The following is an 8,458-nucleotide window of genomic DNA, read 5'->3' as shown; positions in this document are numbered from 1 at the left end:
TGGGACAATCTACTTTGAGGTGCTGGACGGCGAAGCACTCCAGCCCCGAGCCGATCGCTGGGCAGAGATTATGCGCCTTCGGTCACATCCGGATAATACTTCCCAGAGCAAAGAGTGTGTCGTAGATCATGATGGCGAATTAGCCCCTGTGGTACCTCGATTGAAGGCGCTCTCCAGCCACAACAAACCGAAATCTGGACCACGGGGTCCATTTCTTGAAATTTGCTCTAACGCGACTGGCATAGGTCTAGGACGTAGGATGGCTTTCGCTCGATCGCGATCGCATGGCAACGGGCTGGCGTTCGGTGCTGTCTTAGTGCCATGGCAGGCAATTCCAAATCATCGCGCCGGAGTCCCGTGGTCCCAACACGCGCGTTTTTTCGGGGCGGCAAGACTACAATTTGATTCGAAAGATCGCTCCGCTATCGCCTCCCGTCCCCATATTCTGGGTCGTGACGGTTTCTTGCGCTTCAGTCTTTGTGACCAACTCTTGCGTCAAGCTTTCTCGTGTTAGTCGGTGTGTTGTCGTGCCTGCATCTACTTCTATTCTGACGCAGCCCTCACAGGGGAACGCGTGTGGATCTCTAGGGCTAGGAAATGCTTATCGATAATTGATCCCCGAGATCCCGAAGCGATCTATCAACCCTGGACCATCTGGGTCAATCACACTGGACGAAGAGTTGTGAACGTGAAATCCCGTCTCTAGAGCCGTTCTGGGAACTTCCCATGACTATCGATTGAACTCGCATCCCGGGATCTTAGGTCTGGGGGGTTTTATATTTTCCGATTACCCTAGCGTCACGACAGCATTGCTGATGGCGTTTGGAGCTCCGAACCACTTGATCCGAGCTGGCATTCATTCCACCATACTTTTACGGGAAGACGGTTCAGCCAGAAAAATAGTATCTTGCACTGCGAATCGCTCTGATTGGTGGGCCTGGATATCAACAAGTTATGTAGCTGCTGTTCAACATGACTTCGTTGGGCCATCGGAGACCCCCTACATAGCCTTGTTGTCCAATCCGCTTGCCACAGTTCTTCATCTCTGGCCGTGGATCCGTTCATGTCGCTCTCACCAATCACCATTGCCGGGGTACACTTATACCGACTCAGTCTATCCCACTCCGGATACTGTACCCAACTCGTCTTCGTCAGTAACTAGTACGTCGTTAGGTCGCAGGGGCTCTTGGGGTGACACTAGCTTAAGTTCCACCAGCTGCGATCTGGAAGGATCCAACTATTGATTCAGGATGAGCAAACTATAGCTGTAGTGTCCGTGGCCAGCGTAGTAAGAAAGGTCCCCGATTCATACCTCCTCTTCTCTCTATAAGAACTCAAGCTGCGGTTGTGGTCCATCCTGATCTCAACGTGTGCTCGGTCACTACGTCGATTTTCGATGACTGACATTTGGATCATCACCCAATCTTGAATGTGCTACCGGTTCAGTTCTGTGGGAGCATGTCCGACCCATTTGCGGACGTAACTGGATCCACTCCCAATGAAACCGAGACATAAATATCAGCTCTTGTCCCAACTACATCAAGAGGCCTGATGTCTGTCCCACCACACCCATTTTCCAGCCGAGGTTCGTGCCTGATACCGCTTGTGAGGATCTCAGGCAGCACCTCCCGTGCACCTCGGATGTTCTTCCCCAAGTTTCTGGGGAATATATTGCGGTAGGCGTGCACGGCAAATTTTGAACCGGAAACTGCTAAGTCTCATACTCTGATGGTCCTAGAGCTTTGATCAGCCGGCCCCTGTGCCAGAGTTTGCGGCCGATAACCCATACTCTGTGATGCCATAGCCGGTTAAATCTTTTCCCACTCCGCCTCATCGAGAAGACGCGGCGTACCAACTGGCTGAATACTAATGTCTGTAGATCTGTGATGGAACCCAGGCCCACGCAAACTCGTTGATCCCGGCAAAGGGCGCCGACGAGGACCAGACTCCGGCGGTCGAATCGCGCCGTAGCCACGACAAGGAACGATCACGACGACCACGCAGCGATAAGCAGGCAAGATCTAGACCTGCCATGTCCGCTGAGTGCACTGATCGACGGCATGCAGCACATCCCGGTTAGAGACATGCACGCCTGGGTACACCGTCCCGTCGAGAGGCGCCGCCAGGAGGCACTGCAACGGGATGGCAGGATCCCACGCCCGATGAACTAATTCTTACTCTATCGGTTGGCGTATAGTGATCGAGCGAAGCGCTGGCTTGCCCAGAGGGATCATCAGGCCATCTCCATCCTCACTGGACGAAGCTGGAAGCTGGGAGTCCCCCACATCCGGGAGAAGTGCTGGCGGTGATGGAGAAACGGAACCATACTAGAGCGCACCCGGGATATTGGTACTCGCCGTCAAACAAGAAGAAACGATCGCGAACCACAAGGGCCCGTTCTCAGGGATTGGCAGTGCTTTCAATGCCGTCCTCCACACCCGGTCAGAGCTCGCAGTCTAACGCTTGGTCTACCTCGTTGGATAGTGACCGCACCAGTGAACATTCAACCGGATCTTCTCATGCAGAAGAGGGGACCTTCACCAAGCGCAACGTATTGCATTCAAATGGCTGTAGCCCGCTGCAAAGTGCCGCCTCGGTTTGGTGGCAGTGAACGTCTTATCCCCAGCCAGCCACTTCCGAGCACGATCCCAAAGGCACCCAGCCTCAATTACCTATCGGAAAATTAAGGGTATATGAATCTGCTTGCTTTCTTCCTCAGCCTGCAGTCCCTGGACCCGAAGCTGTCCACTGTCGGTCTACTGCAGTGCCACTGCCTGTTCCGTATGAGATATAGAACGGTTACGGGGAATGGCCTAAGGACGAGAAGCTCCTGGCTGCGACTGCAGGCTATTCATTCGAAAGTATGGTTTTTGCAGCATATTAACACATATATTTGGGTATTCATGTTTATTGCCTCAGGTGGGAGGACCCCATGTATAATTATTTTCGTTATCTCGTATAGTGCGTGTAGAAGTGAGAGGCCAGTGTTTACGTAGTGAGCAATGACGCCCTGGGCGGGAGGGTAGGAGACCATGTGAGCGTCTAAGGCGATAACATCTCATTCCCCTGCAGGCAACTGGTTCACAGCGACCACGTGGAAAGGGGTAGCCCGGGGGTTGTAGGGGCAACAGATCTCCCCGGAAGACGGTCCCAGCTCCCTGGAACTGTTTGTGTGCTCCTGGGAGTCAGCATGTTGCCATTGAGAGCAACGCCGCTCCCCTGATTCTTGCCGCTCGTCACAGGAATGGGAAACCGTTTCCTGCCTTTTTGAGCATATGGAGATCACCTTGGCTGCTACCGAGCAGACTGTACAGCAGACTGGCTGGAGAAGGACATGATCTGCACTTCTATAATTCAAAATGACGGTGTATTGGCATGCCTAGCATTCTTTATGCGTGATTCTATCATACTAGGTCGCTACTGCGTGATTTGAGTCTGCCCCTCAGACCAGAGCATAATATAAATGATTGACAGATTAACCATTATGGACACAATGTCCCGACTAGATTCTTTCGGCTATGTGCTTAACTTCCCACCCATAGTCACGCTTTTGGCATCTGTGTACTGACCAACCAAGTCATTTGGTAACTCATGGACGAGCAGCGTCCACTACCTCCACTGGAGGAGATAAACACTCTGGGGTCAAGAGAGGCATTGCGGACCGACGAAAGGCTTGGCGGAGTTGCAACTGCAGCAGAAGGCTTCGCATTGGTTGCAGCCCCTGTCCGTCAGCAGCCAGAGGACACCAGTGCCACTGAGCCCGTCAAGAATCACCAAAACTACAATGTGTCTACAGGGGTATGTTGACGTTCCATTCTTCTCAGTCCTGCAGCGCAACAACCATAGCGAGCCAAGCGAACATTAGCTGATAGACGGAAATAGCGCAGGGTGGACCGAGCATGTGCGGAGTGCGTTCGTCGGAAAATCAAGGTGCGCGAAGCCACAGAGAAATGGGACTGATGGTAAAACGTTGGTCGACAGCGCGTTTGACTAACGTAATAAGCTAATAGTGTTCTCGCATCTGGCCCTGCGAGGCATGCCGGAGAAGTGGAAGTAATTGCGTTCCTCGATGGAATTGGATGGCAATGTCTAACAAGGTATATCCACATTCTACTATCTTCAACATCCATTGTGGCAGCCACCGTTCACTGACTGAGCATTATCTGATGGGGAGGTAGCAGGGCAAGAGGCACCCAGCTTGTGAGAGATTTTTCGTCGGAAAATCAAGGTGCGCGAAGCCACAAGGAACTGGGACTCATGAGAGACTGTTGGTCGACAGTGCTTTTGACTAACATAACGGGCTATTAGTGTTCTCGACCCTGGCCCTGCGAAGCGTGCCAGGAAAGCGGAAGTATTTGCGTTCCTCGGTCAGATCGACAGAGCGTGAACCATCGTACTATGATGTCTACCGAACCACGCACAGAGAAGTCGCCAGTCGGCAGGGTTTATCCAGACCAGCCCTCTAGTGACACCTCAAGAACGTATGAGGCTCACGCCAGTGCATCCATGGAGGGACACCGATGGAGCGTGTCCGATATGGGCCGCGCTTCAGATGTCGCCATCCCAAAAGACAGTGGTACTGAACGTGGCTCACCCACTACGTGTCCTGCAGACGTTACTGTTCGTGGAGAATGGAATGAGATTAGAGATGATGGGAACAGCATTTTCCCATACCAAATTGGCTACAATGCAGGCTGGGGACCCCCATCTAGCGCGACCACACTCCCCAACTCGTTTAAGTCCGCAAACCACTCGACCGGGAGCCCTACGGCAGATCCATGGCACTTGATGCCGTGGGCTAGTGAGCCATACTCGTGGGATACATTGCCCGCATCTTTCTGGGGTTGGACCTGGTCTCAATCCGAATATCTGACCGGGTCCGAGACCGACGGTTTCATTTCGTCTATTCCTGCACCGCAGGCGGCAGGGTGGCCCTTTGGAGGCGAGGCTGAACAGCCTCAGCATCCGAGCAGAAGCAGCGTCACGCACTTCTGGGGAGACGGCTCCCAAGTGCTCTACCATCCAAGTCTCTCCTTTGATCCACCGGAGCCTTTTCCCTCGTCTGATGCACTCGGGCTCTCTTCTATCCTACAAACTGCGCCACCGAGCTTCCCAAGATTTTCTCGCTTGCAGCATGTTGAGGACGGCAGCTTGGCGCTCCCGGCTGAGTCTCCAATGCTACCGCGTCCCTGGGATCCACTGGCGCCTGTTTCCGCAGCATTGCCCATGACAGACTTCCACCGCCGCAGCTTGCATCAACAACCATCTGCGCCCATCCCTGTTCGGAACATCGAGTGGACAGTACCCCCATGGCTACCGACTACGGTGAATTACCAGGGAACTGAAGTCATCCCGTTCGATAACGTTGGTGCCAACAGACAGGAGTCATCGTGTCATGTCACGGCGCCGGAAGGCCAGGTCGAGCATCGTCACTCGACCTCGGTATCCGGCTTCAATGCTCACAAGAAACGGGAACCGTTTGCGTAGTAGGAACGCCGAAATGTGCTTGTCTATATGTTTATGAATTATGATACAATGTCGTTCATGATAGGTTGGTGCTTTTTTACAACTGGTTCCCTAGATCACATTTTACTATGTATTACTGTAATATGTTAATGAACCAATACAACATCAGTGAATGAATCGCGGACGTTTGCTTCATACTTAGTTGCCACAACTGCAAATCATCTCGTCACACAGGACAGTTTCGTGGGGGCAGGCGCTCCTAATACTGTATCCCTGAATTGGATCCCGTGGAAACATTCTGTGTGATCAGCCGGCTGGAGTTTTGCCTTTGAACTCTTGTTACAGCAAATTGTCTATCCCTGAACGCATAACTGCACGGACGTTGAGGAGACTGTATTTTATTTTAGTTTATTTGCACTTCATATATTCGCTCCGCAGTGGAGTGTCTGAAGTTTTCCGTACAAGGGTCTGCAGAATTACTGGCTTGCTCCCACAGCTCATTCAAGTTCACGCGATGCTTCTGTACTATAGAACGGCATACGTGGCGGTTGGACACAATCCCATTTTTACATTATAACCTTTGTCAGCATAATGTAGAGCTAGGGTAAGATGAAGTGGTGATTTTCTATAAGCCACCATGGTGAAAAGGCCGTCAAAATTTAAACCTGTCGGACAGAAGCAGAAGCTCGCTAAATACCCATTTACTGCTCCTATAGATTATCTTCCATGCACTCATATTTCTGATGCCTGGGCATGGGATTAGAAGGGCTAATAGGACCCAGCGTTTTCCAGACTTAACCTCGTGGTAACACGGGCAAATGCACGTGCCAGCCATATATTTGACCATCTCACCATCTCCAACTACAACAGGAGGGCTGCGGAGGTCAACCATCAAGAATGAAAGTATGTAGCATATAGCTGTTCCGGTGGCCCAAGGCCGACGCCGTAAAAATGCTTATAAGCCAACATCTCCCATCTCCCATCTCCCATCTCCCATCTGCCAGATCCAACTTCCGCTCCGTCAGAGACAATGCCTCCAGCCCTCTCAGACCTATATGAACAGGCCAGCCAAATCCAATCCGTTGAGTGTTACGGGATATTGGTTGCTGCCCTGCTGGGCGTCTGGCTGATCGCACGGTTGGCGTACCAGCTTGGTCGGTGGACTGTCCAACGCCACATCGCGGCCTCCATTGGACGGCGTCTCGGCCGCGAGTTGCCGTGGCTTCTCCAGACTATTGACATCGCCACCGCTCTCGAGGCGAGCTTGGTTGGGGTGCTCTTGGGCGCCAACATCGTCCTCCTACTCGTGTCCGCCCATTCCCTGCTTCATGGAGCCATTGTCATCGCCAGAGCGGATAAGCCGACTCCCTCGATGAGGCATGACTGGGTTCCCTTGCTGGTCAGTCACCACGCCGCCCCTCCATGATGATGACTGTAACCCGGGAGCGATACCACTAACCAGGGTTAGGCAGCTGCTGCCATTTTGATGATAATCCCTGTGACCTTGCATGTGGTCGTCCGACGGCACTGTCAGGTCGCCATGAGAATCCACTACCTTCTGGCGGTCACAGCAATGGTGGCCCTGGCGTATCATACGTGGACCAAGGATCAGAATCCCGCTGGCAAGTGGTTGGTGCTGGGGCCCAATGGATCTTGCTAAGTTTCGTTGCCGTCTCTCATGCAGTTTTCGTCCAACAACGCTGGAGTGCTGGACGGCCCACCGTAACCATACGTCCCTTTCAGGAGCTGCTTCGCATGGACATTACAGTGTCCCCCCATTGGCACATCCGGCCGGGGCAGTACGTATACCTCTGGTTGCCTCACGCAGGATTTCGCTCGTGCTTCCAACTCCAGCCCTTCTATGTCGCTTACTGGGATGATGCGCCCGGACCGCGCATCCTGTACGTTCTGACCCGACCACGAGCCTCCAGCCTCAGTACACGACTCTACCTCCGCGAATGGCTACACCAGCGTCGACAGCCTGCACTGTTGCTGGGGCCATACGGCCCATCGATCGACTTTTCTCTGTTTGGGACGATCGTGTTCATCGTAGAGGACATTGGCATGTTGCGAGTGCTTCCCTATATCCGCATGCTCGTCCAGGCGAGCGAGGAGCGGCGGGCCATGGTACGCAAGCTGAAAATCGTGTGGCAGATGCAAGACTTTGGTATGGCTGTCTCTTGATGCACTGCCTGATACTGCAGTTACTGACAAATCCTAGACCACCAATGCTGGCTGGGCGATTGGATGCAGGACCTGTTGGACCTCGACCGCAGTGAATTTAAGGTATGTGACAACCCTCTACGGCCAGACTTAATGCCGTCCTGACTGAGATAGATTCTTGAATTTCGGCTGTATTTCCTTAGAAAGAGGACTTCCGTTAACCTTGGCGACGGGTTCGGCGAACGAATTAAGCTGCGTCAAGGGCCACTGATGGCCAGGGAAGTCGTCCAAGGTCACCTGAGCAAGCGCCGCGGGAAGCTAGCCGTGGGCGGTAGGTTTGATTCCCTCCGATCGATATACGCGTGAACCTACAACCAATGTGAGAGGGGGAATTATGACAGGCCGCGTCGAACATGCACCCAAAGTCTAATGATTGTCTACCATAGTGTGCGCCCGTCAGTCCATTCGTCAACAAGTCCGGGATGCAGTTCAGCCACAGACGGGGGCAGAAATCAAACTTTTCGACTTCGATCTCGAGCCGTGTCACACCTGGGTGGCCTCTTGTCGCGACAACGAAGCCGTCACTAATCTTGCGCAAAGTGATCATCAGAAGTGGGTTGCCCCTCGCATTATTGAAGGTAATTTTCAAATGCAGTGAGTCCAAACATGCCTTGTAAGACGAGACACTTGTCTTTACGCGCAACCGATCCCATGTATGGCAGTGGCATCCATCGGTACGTCTCAGCTTCTCTCTCCAGCCCGATGTCTGGACATTCAGCTTGGACAATCACGGGTCTTGTGGTCTCTCGTCCATCTGTTGGTTGGTAGT

At 52.9% G+C, this 8,458-nt stretch overlaps 5 protein-coding genes across 5 annotated transcripts; all 5 read left to right on the top strand.

Annotated features, from left to right (window-relative positions):
* Nucleotides 1–321: 321 nt before the first annotated feature.
* On the top strand, nt 322–2,171 carry BDQ94DRAFT_164646 (uncharacterized protein; the record flags this gene model as incomplete). The annotated part of the gene is made up of 6 exons (XM_026770084.1): nt 322–328; nt 1,523–1,585; nt 1,657–1,676; nt 1,739–1,792; nt 1,880–1,967; nt 2,005–2,171. The coding sequence occupies 6 exons, from the start codon at nt 322–324 to the stop codon at nt 2,169–2,171; spliced, it is 399 nt and encodes a 132-aa protein (XP_026619268.1).
* Nucleotides 2,172–2,173: 2 nt separating this feature from the next.
* Nucleotides 2,174–2,616, top strand: BDQ94DRAFT_178907 (uncharacterized protein). The gene has a single exon (XM_026773236.1). The coding sequence runs from the start codon at nt 2,309–2,311 to the stop codon at nt 2,609–2,611; it is 303 nt and encodes a 100-aa protein (XP_026619267.1). The 5' UTR covers nt 2,174–2,308; the 3' UTR covers nt 2,612–2,616.
* Nucleotides 2,617–3,509: 893 nt separating this feature from the next.
* Nucleotides 3,510–5,573, top strand: BDQ94DRAFT_178903 (uncharacterized protein). Its single transcript, XM_026773235.1, has 4 exons — nt 3,510–3,798; nt 4,198–4,228; nt 4,309–4,383; nt 4,436–5,573. Exons 1-4 carry the CDS (start codon nt 3,592–3,594, stop codon nt 5,485–5,487), a joined length of 1,365 nt encoding a protein of 454 aa, XP_026619266.1. The 5' UTR covers nt 3,510–3,591; the 3' UTR covers nt 5,488–5,573.
* Nucleotides 5,574–6,496: 923 nt separating this feature from the next.
* Nucleotides 6,497–8,445, top strand: BDQ94DRAFT_178899 (NADPH oxidase family protein; the record flags this gene model as incomplete). Its single annotated transcript, XM_026773234.1, has 6 exons — nt 6,497–6,865; nt 6,935–7,062; nt 7,128–7,633; nt 7,688–7,752; nt 7,804–7,960; nt 8,076–8,445. 6 exons carry the CDS (start codon nt 6,497–6,499, stop codon nt 8,285–8,287), a joined length of 1,437 nt encoding a protein of 478 aa, XP_026619265.1. The 3' UTR covers nt 8,288–8,445.
* On the top strand, nt 8,283–8,458 carry BDQ94DRAFT_155814 (uncharacterized protein; the record flags this gene model as incomplete). The annotated part of the gene is made up of 1 exon (XM_026768539.1): nt 8,283–8,458. The coding sequence occupies exon 1, from the start codon at nt 8,296–8,298 to the stop codon at nt 8,455–8,457; it is 162 nt and encodes a 53-aa protein (XP_026619264.1). The 5' UTR covers nt 8,283–8,295.

This window comes from Aspergillus welwitschiae (assembly GCF_003344945.1).
Source record: "Aspergillus welwitschiae strain CBS 139.54b unplaced genomic scaffold BDQ94scaffold_165, whole genome shotgun sequence".
NCBI lineage: Eukaryota > Fungi > Ascomycota > Eurotiomycetes > Eurotiales > Aspergillaceae > Aspergillus > Aspergillus welwitschiae.
Note: the sequence above shows the minus strand (reverse complement) of the source record. Positions and strands in the feature narration are given on the sequence as shown.